The sequence below is a fragment of the Rousettus aegyptiacus genome, unplaced genomic scaffold (genome assembly GCF_014176215.1).
Source record: "Rousettus aegyptiacus isolate mRouAeg1 unplaced genomic scaffold, mRouAeg1.p scaffold_m13_p_14, whole genome shotgun sequence".
Taxonomy (NCBI): domain Eukaryota; kingdom Metazoa; phylum Chordata; class Mammalia; order Chiroptera; family Pteropodidae; genus Rousettus; species Rousettus aegyptiacus.
This window is the reverse complement of record NW_023416289.1, coordinates 47,804,791-47,819,634: the sequence shown is the minus strand read 5'-3', so window position 1 is coordinate 47,819,634 and position 14,844 is coordinate 47,804,791. Positions and strand designations below refer to the sequence as shown.

The 14,844-nt window shown below is 49.6% G+C and overlaps 2 protein-coding genes across 8 annotated transcripts in view; one reads left to right on the top strand and one right to left on the bottom strand.

Annotated features, from left to right (window-relative positions):
* The first annotated feature begins 1,248 nt into the window (after positions 1-1,248).
* LOC118611463 (zinc finger and SCAN domain-containing protein 18-like) lies at positions 1,249-13,687 on the top strand. The gene is made up of 3 exons (XM_036232669.1): positions 1,249-1,322; positions 3,775-4,260; positions 13,044-13,687. The coding sequence occupies exons 2-3, from the start codon at positions 4,092-4,094 to the stop codon at positions 13,250-13,252; spliced, it is 378 nt and encodes a 125-aa protein (XP_036088562.1). The 5' UTR covers positions 1,249-1,322; positions 3,775-4,091; the 3' UTR covers positions 13,253-13,687.
* The window catches only part of ZNF135 (zinc finger protein 135), a 34,881-nt gene continuing 26,654 nt past the window's right edge, over positions 6,618-14,844 (bottom strand). Inside the window, exons 1-5 of one of the 7 annotated variants that reach the window (XM_036232583.1) lie at positions 14,741-14,830; positions 12,986-13,069; positions 11,598-11,724; positions 10,807-10,902; positions 6,618-8,694 (exon numbers count right to left, since the gene is read on the bottom strand). In XM_036232583.1, coding sequence (XP_036088476.1) covers positions 7,481-8,694; positions 10,807-10,902; positions 11,598-11,724; positions 12,986-13,018 — 1,470 coding nt within the window. In that variant the 5' untranslated portion in view covers positions 13,019-13,069; positions 14,741-14,830 and the 3' untranslated portion in view covers positions 6,618-7,480. Of the gene's footprint in view, positions 8,695-10,806; positions 10,903-11,054; positions 11,064-11,597; positions 11,725-12,985; positions 13,114-13,681; positions 13,842-14,506; positions 14,561-14,740; positions 14,831-14,844 lie in introns of those variants that run through there. The other 6 variants (XM_036232584.1, XM_036232581.1, XM_016125572.2 and 3 more) reach the window with 6 other exon arrangements.

The following is a 14,844-nucleotide window of genomic DNA, read 5'->3' as shown; positions in this document are numbered from 1 at the left end:
GTTTCTCTGTCAGATGGCACTGTTCTTATAAAATGGCTTTATGGTATGTACAAGATCTCATAATACAAGTCACATCTGAATCTATTTATAACTGTACAGAATGGTTAAACAGACCGTGGTATATCCATACCATCAAATACTACATAGCAATTAAAAGAAACTAACTATTGATATACACACTTAAATAGATCTCAAAGGAATTATATCCAGTGTAAAAAGCCAATCTGAAAAGGCCACATACTCTATGATTGAAACTATTTATATAATTCTGGGAAATGCAAAACTTTAGTCACAGAAAACAGATCGGTGGTTGTGGTTGCCAAAGCTATGGGTGACCAGGGTGGGGGGCAACAGGAAAGAGTGTTTTGTGCAATAGGTCTCTTCTTTGTTCTGTTTGTGTGGGTGTTTATACAAGTTAAATTTTAGGACCAAATACCCCCAAATGTGAGTGTTGTATGTAAATAAAAGAATACAAAATTGGTTAAACAGTTTTTAAAAATCAGTGTACACAAAATGACAGCCTGATAAACTCTTGCCATCTAGAAAATTCTGTAATGGAAAGTAGGATCCTAGCCCTTGTCCTGCTTCTCCTGTATGCTGTGATTCTGAGCACATTACTTACCCCAGTAGCCTCTTAAAATTCCCTCCGTTTTAGTGTTCCTCGAAGCGCCCCCACATGGCTGGTCTTCTAATTCTATCAGTTCCCTGGATATGCAGAAATGATCTCCTTTAGCGAATCAGTGTCTCTGGGCCTCAGTGCCTTCACGTCTCTGTCTGGATGTGCCTACCTCTGGGTCTCTCCATCTCTGTCGTCTCCGTGTTTCTGCTTCTCTCTTTATCTTCATTTTTGGGTGTTCTTACCTCTGTCTTCCCAGTCCTGGGTCTACTCACTTCTGTCTGTCCCAGTCTCTGGCTCTCCCCCTGTCTGAGTCTGTCTCCCACTCACTGTGTTTGTCGGCCTCTCTATGTATCTCTCCACCTCTGGGATTCAGGGTCCCCTCGGCCCTGACTCCATCTCTGGGTCCTCATGCTTCTGTTGCTCCCTGTCCCTGAGTCTCCTGTCTCTCCCGGTCTGTGTCTCTGCTTGTCAGGGCAGTATTTCTTTCCTTCTCTTGTTTACCTCGTTGCCATGGCGTGGGGGCGGGTCAGTCGCGAGCAAGGATAGCTGATTGGATGTGGTGCAGTCCTTGCCCCGCCCCATCTGCGGGGAGCACCCGCTGCATTCTGGGAGTTGAAGCTCGCGGCGCTCACGTGCTGACGAGTCCACGGTCTTCGGGTGGACCTCCAGGCCGCTGCACCCGGTCGGGGTGGCTGCGCCTGAGGTGGGTCTGGTCGGGGCCGCAGAGTGCCATGACCTGCCTTCCCTGAGCAGGTCGTAGTGGGCAGGCTGGAGGGCGCCCAGCAGCTGCGTTTGGGGTTGTCTGAGGGGATGACGACAGGGTCTGTGGGGGCCCCTCGTGGGGGCGGGGCAGGCTGTGGCGCCCAGGTGGCCGCAGTGTGGGGGACTGAGGGGCTCCTAGTGTGAGTCTGGGGAGCCAATGGGATTGCTCAGCGGCCCTGGGGTTAGTCCCAGGGTGGGGTCCCTGTGTTCACGGCCGGGGAGAACGTCAAGGGCCCAAGGCCAGTTGTGGAGGCCTGGCCAGATGCCGCCTGCTGGTTTCTGCCCTTCAGCTTCCTCAGTGTTTGCCGACCCTTACAGTCAAGAGATTTCACCTAAACGTCCCCAAATCTGGCTTCCCTTGAATGATGTAGCCACCTCTCAGGATCAGCTGCGGGTGGGGAGAGGGCCACCCAGGACTTGAACTCCATTCCACAGCCAACTCCACGCCCTGCTGTGCCCCATCCGGCCAACTCTTCAGACCTGCCCGGCTCTGCAGGTCCAGGACTGCAGGCCCCTGCCATTTCCAGAAATGGTTGCAGGCTGTCCACTGATCTCATTCAGACTGCTAGTCGTTTTAATGGGAGGGCAGGTCTGATACCTGGCCCTTCCATGTTAGTGGAAACTGAAGTCCCCATAATAGATTTTTTAGTGATGAAGGAACCTCAGATTTCTGGGGTAAACTCAAATCCGGTATGATGCTACATGCATCAAGTGTACAACATACATTGTTGGAATGAGTTTGCTAATGTCTTAAGAGTTTTACATCTTTGTGAGATTGTTCTGTAATTACTCTTTTTCCTAATTTGACTTTATTTTTATTTTTGGATTGTTCCCTGACCCTATTGAAATATAATAGAGAATTACTTGCTTGTATTTACATTGTACAATGAGTTTTTTTCCATTATAGTTGGCATACTATATTAATTTTAGTTGTACAGCTTAGTAATTAGAGATCTATATAACTCAAAAAGTGATCACCCCATTAAATTGAGTACCCTTCTTCCCCCTTACATATTTTTTACAACATCGTTGACTAGCCTCCTTATGCTATACTTTATATCTCCGTGACTATTTTGTATCTATTCATTTGTACTTAATCCCTTTGCCCTTTTTTGCCATCCCCTCAACCTTGCTCCCATCTAGTAGCCCTCAAAATATACTCTGTATCTACGAATTTATTTCCATTTTTGTTGTCATTTATTTTGTTCTTTAGATTCCACATGTATGTGAAATTGTGTGATATTTGTCTTACTCCATCTGACTTATTCCATTCAGTGCAATACCCTGTAAGTCCATCAGGACAATATATTTTTCCATGCCCTTCTTTTTAGTCTGTATCTTAATCTGAAGAGAGTTTTTGTAGGTAGCATAGGTATCCATTCAGCCACTCTAACTTTTGGTTAGAACACTTAATTCTTTTCTATTTGAGGTAGTTGCTGATAGGAATGTAGTTATTATTTTCTTTATTCCTGTTTTTGATACATGTGTTTTCTTCTTAAAGAAGTCCCTCCAACATTTCCTGTAATACTGGCTTGGTGTTGATAAATTCCTTTAGCGTATTTTCATCTGGGAAGCTCTTTATCAGTCCTTTGACTCTAAATGATAGCTTTGCTGGATAAAGTATTCTTGGTTGTAGATCCTGGGTTTTCATCATGTTAAATATTTTGTGCCAAGCTCTTCTGTTCTGCATAGTTTCTTTTGAGAAACCAGCTGCCAGTCTTATGGATGCTCCCTTGTAGGTAACTAACTGCTTTTCTCTTGCTGCTTTTAAGATTCTCTTTTCGTATTTAACCTTAGGCATTTTAATTAACCTTAGGCATTTTAATTATAACCTTAGGCATTTTAATTATAACCTCTTTGGGTTCTTCTTTCTTGGGACTCTCTGAGCTTCCCGGGGTTGATGTCTGTTTCCTTCACCAGGTAAAGGGAGTTTTCCATCATTATTTTTTCAAATAGTTCTTCAACTTTTTGTTTTCCTTCAGGTACCCCTATGACACAGATATTTTTACATTTAATAGTGTCCCACAGTGACTTTGCTTGCTGTCTGCTCTGTGTTTCTGTCACAACTCTGATTTGGTCGCAAGAGGAATGAACAAAGCCTCTGTCACATCTGCCATTTTTTCCCCTCTCCTGATGACTTGATTTTTAAAAAAATCCTGGTAATGCCAGTCTTACGAAATGAGTTGCCACCTCACACTTTTTATGATAATTTTTGTCTACACATGTATAAAACTATAATGATATCTAACAAGCAGATTACTTGGAATCAATTTTGTTTGTACTCTGGGCATGATGGGTACAGGCTGAAGAGCTCAGAGGCCCCTGCTTGTTTTCCAGTGTGGGTGCCCCATGGCCTGCCTCTCACTGTGTGGGCATGTCTCTGTCTTCTATAGGTCTGGACTCTGGCCAAGATCTCACAGCATCCTGTTGCCCCTGGTATCTCTTCCTTGAAGCTTCAGTAATGTGAACCCACACTCCAGGATGGCACCCTGTCCCTGACTGGGCACAGTCACATTTCCCAGTGTAGATTTGGAAAGATGCTGCCTTTAAGTAGGCATCTGCCACCCCTAGGAGCTCTCCGTCTCCCTCAGAACCATTTACACCAAGATTGGTAGCTGCGGACCAACAGGAGAACCCATGCCGAGTTTGAGTGCTCCTGTCTGCATTTCTGGAACCTTATCCACCAGGCCCTGGCCCAGCTTCACGAGCCATGTGCCAGTGGCTGCAACCTAAGGCATGTTCCAAGGAGCATGTGCCGGAGCTATTCCTGAACGTCTTGCCTGGCAATGTCAATCCCTGGATGCTGGTGCACTGTCCCAAGAGCCGCAAGAAGGTGGCCTCCCTAGGGCAGGACCTCTCCAAGGCCCTGGAAGAGCCAGGTGAGGAGAGCATACCTTACAGGAAATGGGGAAGGGATCAGCCTTGGATGGAGTGAAATGACAGCATAGAGCTCAGAGCCCAGCCAGTGGCTTACCTAAAAGAGTTAATTCTCTACATATAAGAGGCACAGAGGGAGCTTTCCTGAGCTGGGGGAAGCTCCTCAGTCAACAAGGATCCAGCGCCCACCCTGCCCAGTAGTATCATCTTCAGGGTTGCCTCATGGGGTAGAAAGGCTGCTTGGGCTCCTGCCCTCACATCTGCCTTCCAGATATAAGAAAATGGGAGGGACCAGCCCCTTAAAAACTAAGTAAAAGTTATGGGCACATTTCTGAGCCCTCAGTGTTGGCAGAAGGTGAGCGCTTGGGCTGGGCGGGCAGTCTCCTCATTTGAGGTCAGGGTTAGGCCTTCGGGACTGGTGGTGATGAAGCCCTGGAGACTTGGGCTCAGGATCAGAAGCCTGGGTCCATGCCTGTCCCCTCCAGGTTTACTGTGTGATCGCTAGTATGAGTCTCAGCCTTTTGGACTCACTCTCCACTCGGGGTTTATAGGGACACTGTCAAGTCCTTCTGTGGGAGTATCATAGCTTTGAGCAAAGGGGTGTATGGGGAGCATGCTGAGATTTCACAGTCTGCCATTTTCAAGTAGGCTAGCAAGGGCCAGCAAAAACCTGGAACCCAAAGAGACCTAGGAACTTCCTGAGACCCATGAGTGGCCAGATAGCTCTTGGGCAGATGTTGTGGACCAGGGTCTGTGATTGGGAGAGGGCAGGGGGGAGACGCTGTGCAGGAATCATGGGAGCCAGAGAAAGGCCATGTAGTGGAGGTTTGGAGGTCTGAACTATAATTCTGACTTCTCCCTTTAGGTGGCTCTGGTGAACGTGACAAGTATTATTTAATTAAGTTCCTCTTCAGAGATCACATAAATTATAGTGCTTATCACAAACAGTGAGAAGCGTTGAGGTATAAAAAGAAAAGTAATAATATCTGCACTTCTCATACTCGCTCTTCCTTCCTAGTATAGGATGTTCCAAGTTCATTTTGTTTCTACTCTTGTCAACCCTGAAACAAGCCATTACTCCAGTCCCATAGAACGGGTCTGGGGGTGGTAATGGGGGTCAAATCTGAGTGCCAGGTGTGCACATGCTACTAGGGTTCCTTCAGCTGAGATAAGGTTTATAGGCACATATACAAACATACATATGCAGAAAAAGGTATGTGTGTGCACTTGTACATAGTTACAGTCTACACTTCATATTTTTGTCAATATTTCAATATTGAAAACCCTAGGAACCCCCAAATCATCATATTCATTAAATCCTAAAACATCTCTATTTTCAAAATTGCTTTTTCTCAAACCACTACGAAGCATACCCAAAAGATTTCAGAATTTGTCGTTTCCTTGACTCCCACCCAATCAAAGACATTGTAAAGCTCACACAGATGGTTAGTTGAACATAGAACAAAAAAATAGCCAGTCATTCACACTTATAAGTCTCAGGGAAGCTAGGCAGTCACAGGCATTAGTGGCAGAGGGGGTCTGTGCCGAGGGTCTCAACTCCCATCCAAAGGACAGGGACATAGACAACTGAGAGAAATACAGCAACTGGAAAGAACGAGGTGGCCCTGATGAATTGGGAGGGCTGGAAGGTGTACAGACCATGGGACGCTGGGCCAGGACACAACAGGTGTAAAATCTGGAAGGTGGGCTGACAGAACGGATGGAGTTCACAGGGACAGGGAAAGGGAAATCACACGTGGAAACCTGGCTAGATGGGAGTAGAGTTGCATGGGAAGAAATGCTTAAATAGCCTCATTTATAAATTGTGATGGGTCCTCCACCCACAAATCCATAGATTGAAGCCCTAACCTCCAGGGAGACTGTATGTGGAGAAAGGGCCTTTATGGCAGTAAATAAGGTTAAATGAGGCTGTAAGGGACGGGCCCCTATCTCACAAGGGGTCAGAGAGAATGCCCCCAATGTTCAATCTCCCGAGAGTGCTAACCCTGAAACCAGGAAGCAGAAATTTAATGCTTGCCATATATACTGTAAAGTCTCTGGAAAGGGATACCTGAGGAAAGGTACATGGGTCAGAGATGGGAAGATATATGCGCTTGACTAGCTGGCAGGTAGAAGGAGTGGTCCCTGAAGGAATCAGAAATTCCGTTCTCTAGGCCCTGAGAAGGGCGCCACATCGTGAGTACAGAGCAGGACCTTCATACTGTAGGTCCTGAAGGCCAGCAGGAGCCACTGGAGGGTTATGAGGCAAGATTGACCCAATTGTATTTATATGGAAAAACGTCCTCTCCCAGAGCGTATGAGTTACCATTACTGTGTAGCAGTAGTCAAGGGTGGTGAGTTCTGGATGCCAGGAAGACTGCTTTAATGGATTCAAAACTAGAAACCTTCAGGTTAAATTATGTAAAAATAAATGCTTAGCACAAGATAAATAAATGAAAAATGGTTCAAGAGAGGATTAAGTTTTACATTTCTCAAGGAATAAATGTTCCAAAATGTAAGGTTGGAACATGGAAACTCATGAGATGGTGCTTACATGTCCAGCCTTTCAATACAAATCTTTTCAAGTCCATGGCATATAAGGATTAAATTACTACAAGATAATGCAGATAACCAAGTTAAAATTTCTTCATACTATAGTGATACTTTATCACATGTGATTCAGATCGTGAGACTGGTTGCCATGTACCTTAAACGATTTACACACATATAAGAAATGAGACATTTAAGTAAACATAGTAATTCCATACAGATGCCACACTGCCATATTTTTTCTAAGACACATCAAGTGCCGATCTATACCTTCATAATTCCCACATGCTCCCAAAAGTGTAATGAGCAATAATGATAAATTGGGATGTCACTTGGTTTGTATAAATAAAAGGCATTTTTTTGTGATTCTTTCTACTTTGAAACCTGTTTGGGAATCTAGTGGATACTTGGACAGAAACTAAGTCCAAATGCACTCGTTTTCCTGCTTCTGTTTTTGGTTCTGTAGTGTAGAGTGAGTGGGCACTCAAGGCAGTGGGCCCTCAACATGGATGACATCCACATTTCCTTACTGTTTGGACAATCTGAGGAGTGCACTTTGTGTGAAGGTTGAGTATAAATGTGTGTTCTTGCTCATGACTATTCTCGGGTCAAGTCTCATAACACATGAACTATGGCTTAAGGCTTCCTATGCCTGAGCTCATGTGGAGGGTGTCACACAGTATGAGTTCTCTGGTGCTTGGTCAGGGAGGAGCTGTGTGTGAAGGCCTTCCCACAGTCCCGGCACTCAAAAGGCCTCTCTCCGGTGTGGATCCTCCGGTGCTGAGTGAGGTGAGTGCTCTGTTTGAAGCATTTCCCACAATCTGGACACTCATAGGGCTTTTCTCCGGTGTGTGTCCTCTCGTGCTGGCTGAGTGATGAGCTGTGACTGAAGCATTTCCCACACTCGTTGCAGCCGTAGGGCTTTTCCTTGGTGTGGATCCTCTGGTGTTCTATGAGAAGGGAGCTCTGGCTGAAGGATCGGCCACACTCGTTACACTCATAGGGCTTCTCTCCCGTGTGGATCCTCTGATGCTGAATGAGAGAAGCGAGCTGTCTGAAGGCCCTGTGACACTCATGACACTCATAGGGCTTCTCCCCGGTGTGGATGCGCTGGTGATTGCTTAGGGATGAGCTGTGGCTGAAGGCCCTGCCACAGGCATTGCACTCATAAGGTTTCTCCCCCGTGTGGATCCTCTGGTGCTGGGTGAGGTGTGTGCTATGCCGGAAGGACTTCCCGCATTCACTGCACTCGTAAGGCTTCTCACCCGTGTGTGTCCGCTTATGGTGGCTGAGTGATGAGTTGTGGCTAAAGGTCCTGCCGCACTGTGAGCACTTGTAGGGTTTCTCACCAGTGTGGATTCTCTGGTGTTTGGTGAAGGCTGAGCTGTTGCAGAACCTTTTTTCACATTGGTGACATGCATAAAGTCTCTCTCCTGTATGCGTTCGAACATGTTCGATGAGGGCAGAGCTGTGACTGAAGGCCTTGCCACACTCCTGACATCCGTAGGGCTTCTCTTTTGCATGAGTCTTCTGTTGCGCATTTGAGTCCGGATTCTCCCTCTTTCCACGTGTTCGCCACGTGTGGGAGCCTCGTCTTTCAGGGGTCATGGGTCGAGTTGGGAGATCGGGGCTCAGACTGGAGTTTTCCCCAAGCCCATTCGTCAGCTGCTGCTCCTGAACAGATGTCTTCACAGGGGTGAAGGCCGCCAGCACGACACGGCCCTCAACGTTCTGGTGACTCTGTCCCCGGCGGCCCTCAGCACCTTCCCCCTTAGAACACCACAGACTGTCCCACAGGAACCTTCCTACCAGGACACTGCAGGGCACTTCCTTAGGGACGTCTTGCTTTGGAGCTGATGGTTTGGTTTTGGACCCAGTTTCAAAGTCTGAAAGAAACAAAAATGGAAACGTCCCTTAATCCCAGTTCCAGGACACAAAGTTTATTAGCAGATGGTCAGGTGGAAGAATAAAACTGAGAGCTTTGAAGTTTCAAAGCACGAGAGCCTCTCACCACTTAAGATGGGTTTTGCAAACCAGGGGAGAAACAGGGGACGGAGGGGACACACTGAGAGGAAGGGAGGAGACGCACCGAGAGAGGGGAGAGAGCAGTGTAAGGGGCATAGATAGAGTTGGCAAGGGGGGCACAGAGAATTCAAGCTGGGGACAGTGAGCCTTCAGGAAAACACTGCTGATGCCTAGGCTGGGAAGGAGCAGAGCGATGGCCAGGCCAGGATAACACAGCCTCCAAGTGTCGCATGGTGACTGAGGAGCTGACGCGTGGGAAGGGCCACACAGGCCTCGCATTGCTCAGACCGTCTTTTCCTGGCAGCCTGTCGCTGTCGTACCGTCTCAGCCCAGATGTGAAGAAACACAGCCGTTCCCTAACGGAACTGCTAAAATGCCTCTCACTAGGAGGATGGATGAAGTGACTGGTGGGTTAGACACTCACATCTGGTTTCTTCGGTCTCCCTTACTGGTAAGTCCCTGACTTGCAGGGACTTCTGCCTGTTTTGGTCACCACTGTACCTCACTCAGGGCAGGGGTCACACTGAAGGAAGGCACACAGGCAGTCTTCCTGGTGCTTCCTGTCGGACGGCCTCTCTATCTGCCCCTGGCCCTCCGCGTAGCCATGTCCTCAGTGTGTCCCATCCCCACCCGACTCTGGACTGGCATAGAGGTGGGATGTTGGTCCGATCCCATGTACATTGCTATCTTGTGAAAAGAGGAACAAAACAAAAGTGAAGCCAGGCACAATGGGCGGAATAGTGGCTCCAAAAAAATCCAGGCCCTATGCCCCAAACCGGTGAGGACGCTGTAACCTTCGTGTCAAGGAGTTACGGTTGCTGATTGTTTGACGTTAGCTCATCGCCAGAGGTCACCCTGGCTTAGGTGGTGGCCGCATGCCACCAGGCTTCTTAAAAGTGAGAGGGAGGCAGGAGGGTCAGAGTCACAGGGACACGATATGTGAAGGCCTGACCAGCCGCTGCTGACGCTGAAGATGGACGCCATGAGTCCAGGAATGTGACAGCCTCTGGAGGCTAGACGACGAAAGGAAATGCATTCCCCCCAGAGCCTCCAGAAGGAACGCTGCTCTGCGGACAGCTCAGGACCTATTCTGGATCTCTGACTTCTAGAACTGTAAGTTCATTTGTGTTGCTTCAATTCACCATGTTTGTGACAATGTGATACAGCAGGGGCAGGAGACTAACATACTGGGTAAATACTGGTCATTACTTGAGGCTGGAGAGAACCTGCGGGACCTTCCCACACAATGGCCGTCCTTCTTGGCCCTGGTGATCGGCCACTGCTTAAACATAGTCAGGGCCTGACACCAGCGGGAAACTGCCTGCCACAGCGACAAGACCACCACTTGCAGAGCTGCCTACTGATCTCAGGGGCTGGCCAAGAGGTATGAGCAGCAGAACCACCAGCCTACCTCACGCACGTGGAAGAGCCCAGCCCACATCCATGGCCCACAGATGCACGAGTCAGAAGTGGCTGTCCCATTTACAGCACTAAGATGGGGCTGTTTGTTACACAGCGAGACCTGGCACCAACCACCTTGGCCTCTGCGCTCGTCTCCTCCACTTGGAATTCTGTTCTTCTGGATTGTCACACGGCTGCACCGTCCTCACGGTTCAGGCTTCCATACGCACACGTCACCTCCTTGGAGAGGCTAGGCCTCATCTCCCAGCGCCATCCTCCCCCCGATTAGTCTCTCCCGCAGCACCTGCTTCTGTTTTGTCAGCATTCATCATCACCTGTAGTGGTCTCACTCTCTGGTATTACTAATCTTCCAGCTAGTTACTGTGTGCCCCGTCCCTGAACACGAATGCAAATTCAGCCAGGATAGGAGCCTGGTCACACTCACAGCAGGACGGTGCCAGGGGAACGTTCCCTAAGAATGAGTAGTTAGCTTGTCCCGAAGAATCTGAGACAAGATAGAGATAGAGAGCCGGGGGACAGTGGCTCTTCCCACCCTGCACCTGTCACCTCACCTGGACACACACCGTCTGGAACACCCTCGGCTGCCGCCCACGGCTCCGTCTTCTGCTCCAGCAGGGAGATGACAGCTGGCTTTGGGAGCCAATGTCCTGCTCAGGGGGAGACCCGGGGAGTGAGCGTTTGTTCTAGGACCCTTCCCCGCCCCCTCCTCACTCTACCTTCAGTCTTCCAGGTCCCAAGTCGCTGGGGACCCCGAGAGGCCGAAGTCATTGTTGTATGGGACCCAATGTATCTGCCTCACTCTCACTCCCTGACCCCACTCCGCTTAGGGTTTACATGTGACCCAGGTTTGGCTGGCCAGTCAGCGCATTGCTCTCCCCCGTCTGCTTCCAGTGCTGACCAGTGTGGATGGGGCCTGGTGGCCGAAAAGAGACATCCCAGGGGCCTTCGATGGGCACCCAGGACACAGGCCCTGTCTTTTCTGTTGGTCTTGTACCCTGGCAGCTCTCTTGTCACTTTTAGAGTTTCCCATGTGTGATTTATGGCAGAAAAAGGTGCAGAGGGAGGTTAGGAAGGTGGGGGCTCCTGACGGCCACATAGCAAGACCCAGGTCTAGTGTAGGACTCTGCAGTCATGAGACCTAGTATGTCCCTCCAACCCCATGGCATCCTGCTTCAGGCAGTTTCAGGTGGGAATTTTAACTTGCAGGGAAAACATCGTAAGCGACCTTGGTAAACCAAAGGCCCAAGTCATATCTGAGGTATTTGCTCTAATGGCTGGACATACTCTAACTTTTAACCTAAAAAAGTTAGAATCCATGCTAGGGTGTTGTATGTGGTCTCACCTAGGGAGACCAAGAGCTCGAAAGTGTCCAGCATCACATTGTAGTACAGCACCCTCTGGGCAGGGGTCAGTTGCTCCCACTCCTCTTGGGTGAAGTCCACGATCACGTCCTCAAAGGTTACTTGCTCCTGAAACATCACACATGAGTATCCTCAGCAAGGTCATGGATAGCATTGGGTGCTGGTAGGTGGAGCTGGTGAACAAGGACAAGGCCACCTTGGAGGGGGTAGTTTCTTAAGTCTGGGTTTTGGGGTTGGTTTTACTGTGGGGCTGGAGGTGTTGCTGGAGGAAGAGGTGTGTCTTAGGATAAAAGAGGACAAAACCCTACCTTCCAGCAATTTTGCTACAAAAAATTTCTTGAAATAAATGCTGTCGAGGAGTCAACAAAAGTAGTTGGCAAGAGGAGGTGTACCAGGTTTACCAGGAATCCTGCCGTGGCGCAGGTGTCTTGGGGTGGTAGTATGTCTGTGCAGGAGGCGAAGGGAACGTCTGCAAAACTGTCAGGGTGAATTCCGCCTCATCTTTGTGGCCAAAATAACATCCTTACAAGTATAGGTAGAAAATGAAGGAGACAAAGTCCTTGAAAATGATTTTTTTTTAATAAAAAAAAAAACAACAATCTTGGGGTGGAGATATCTTTCTAATCATGACAATGAAACCAGATGTTCGCCTCACCGGTATTAGTCATCCTTTAATGCAAAACAAATCAACCCTGACTTACTGTCTTAAAACAGCAGCCATTTATTATCTCATATTTTATAGGTCGGAATCCAGCACAGCATGGCTGGTTCTCTGCTCAGGTCTCATGGGGCTAAAATCAAGGTGTAAGACTGTATTTTATCCAGAAGCTCTGTGTAAAAATCTGCTTCTAGACCATCCCAATCAGAACTTTTACTCATGCTAGTCCCTCTGCCTGGAACATTTTTTCTGAGGGCTTTGACCTCATTCTCTCCCCTCTTGAAGGTGTTTGCTCATGGGCCACCAACTCAGGGAGGCCTCCGGCGCTGTTCTAGTCAGGACCTGGTCCCCAAGCCCATCCTGTGAGAGATTTCTGCTTGCCTTATCTGCTTGTGTACCTGTGAGGCCTGCAACAGTGGCTGGAGCAGGTGTGTCTTTCTCACATCTACCACGTGAGGAAGACAGTTAGCCAGGAGAACAGAACCAAACCTTGTGCTGGGGAAGTGCCAGACTCCTCAGATGGAGGGAGGGATGAGGAGGGCACATGGGGCAAGCTTCATGGCCCTCGGAGATCTGGAGGACGTGAGTGGGCTGAAGGAAACTCCTGGCAGGGGACACAGTGAGGGCAAAGGCTCTGAGGCCAGAATGATCTTGGGGAGGACCCCAGGCTGAGACTGGGGAGACCCGACATGCGGGTTCCAGTGTACTTACCGGGACCCCGGCATGAAGGAGCCCAGCCATCATCCTCTTCTCCTCCGGCCTCTTGCAGGAACCGCTGGCTCTTCTGCAGCAGTGCTGGGCAAAAGGGGATGTGAGAGACTGAGCAGGCCCTGTGCCCACTACAGACCCCACGCGGCAGGTCCCCTGATTGCAGGTACAAGAGCCATGGTGCCGAACCGGACCCCAGCACCCAGGCCAGACCCGACAGCAACAGACCTCAGCTTGGTGTTTTCTGAGCGCCCGCTGTGTGCCCAGTGATATTCCGGGCACTACCGGTGAGTGACCTCAAATTGTCCTCCTCATTCCAAAGACGGGTAAACAGGACTAGGGTGGCAAGGGGCACACCGCTGAGTGCAGCTGATTTCCCGGGTATGAAGATTCGTGACTATCACAGAAAGCCAGATAGTTCTGGGGTCCCTGGGAACTGCGTGGTGTGCCTCAGTTTCCCCCTCCCCATAAAAGGAGGGTGCCGACCCAACATGGGTATGACCAGAACTTAAGTGTGAAAAGGGCTGACAGCGGAGCACGGCCGCGGTATACACTTGATGGTGACGCTGCTGGGAGGGAAGCCTCGAGTGTCAGTGAGCGCTACAGTCTAAGACGCAAGTACCGCGACCTGTTCCTGGTGCCTCGTCAGCTCGTCACAGGGTATCTGCCCCCAAAGAAATCAGGCCCAAGGTAGGATACCTTTCCCTCGTCTCTGTACCTTCCCTTCATGACGCTGAGCGATGATGCACTCTCAGTTCTGCCTGCCCTGTTGTGCCTTGTCTTCACTGCAGCGTCCAAGATGGGAGTGACCGCCTTCAGTGATGTGTTCATGGGTTTTTAAAAATCATCTCCCCTGTGGGCTCCATGGGGCAGAGACAATGTTGGGAGTCTATGCAGAGGCTCCTGAACCTAAGACAGGGCCTGGCACCCAGAACATATAAATCTGTTTGATGAATTAGTAAAAGAGCTTCGCATGCAGTCTGTGCTCATTAAGAGTTTAATTTAACAAGGTGGTTTGTTATTGTTTTTGTTTTTTTGCTGTTAACATATTATGCTTTTGGAGTCTCTCTTTCCACCCTTTGGGGACCAAAGGCCCCTCCTGAAGGTGAGGCTCCTAATGACTCCGTCGTGGGACCTCGGTTGTCCCCACCCTCGGAATCCTGGACGTCTCAGTAAAACAGGGGAAGGATGCAGGTCTGGCTGGCTCCAGTCTCTGAAGCGTTGGGCCGGCTGTCCCTCCTGCTTTGCCCCCTAACTGGGAGGCTCCTACCCCTTCCGCGAAAGCCAGGGCAGCACCGCTGACCCAATACGTCTCGGATCCTGGGATTCCCTAAACCTCACGATGCCCCCTCGGCCAGTCCCCGCTGTTTCCAAAGCGACTCTCCCCGGGCCAAAGGAGCAAAAAGGATTCCATCCACACAAACGGGCGAGGCTAGGTTCACATAACGGCCGAGAGTCAGGGAAGACCCCAGATCCCAGCCCAGATGTGTGTCCCGCACCGATGCCACTAGCGATCTCACTTACGCGCGGGTTGACGGAACAAAGAACAGACTGCCACAGGCCAGATCTGCGCCTGCGCAGTCAGGCCTCAGAGTACATCTCACAGAAGCCCGCGCGGTCACTTCCGGTTACGAGGAAGGGGGCCGGGAGTCCCCTGCCGCTTGGACTTTCCAACTGCAGCAGGAAGGCTGGGGGTCAGCGAGACCTCGTGGATGCCTGTCAGATTCAGTCTCCTCACTCCTCCCCTCCTCCACTCACCGTTAAACTGTCACAAAGTGTTCCCTGACACCAGGAGTTCAGGCTTCCAAACTACATCTCCCAGAGAGCGGCGCGCGCTCTTCCGGTCGTTCCTTCCTCATCCG

What these genes read in the sequence shown, in the direction of transcription:
- LOC118611463 (XM_036232669.1), top strand. Translation starts at nt 4,092, where the DNA reads ATGTGCCAGTGGCTGCAACCTAAGGCATGTTCCAAGGAGCATGTGCCG. An exon ending in CAAGGCCCTGGAAGAGCCAG is followed by an intron (nt 4,261 to 13,043) that starts GTGAGGAGAGCA and finishes GGCCTCTTGCAG; the next exon opens with GAACCGCTGGCTCTTCTGCA.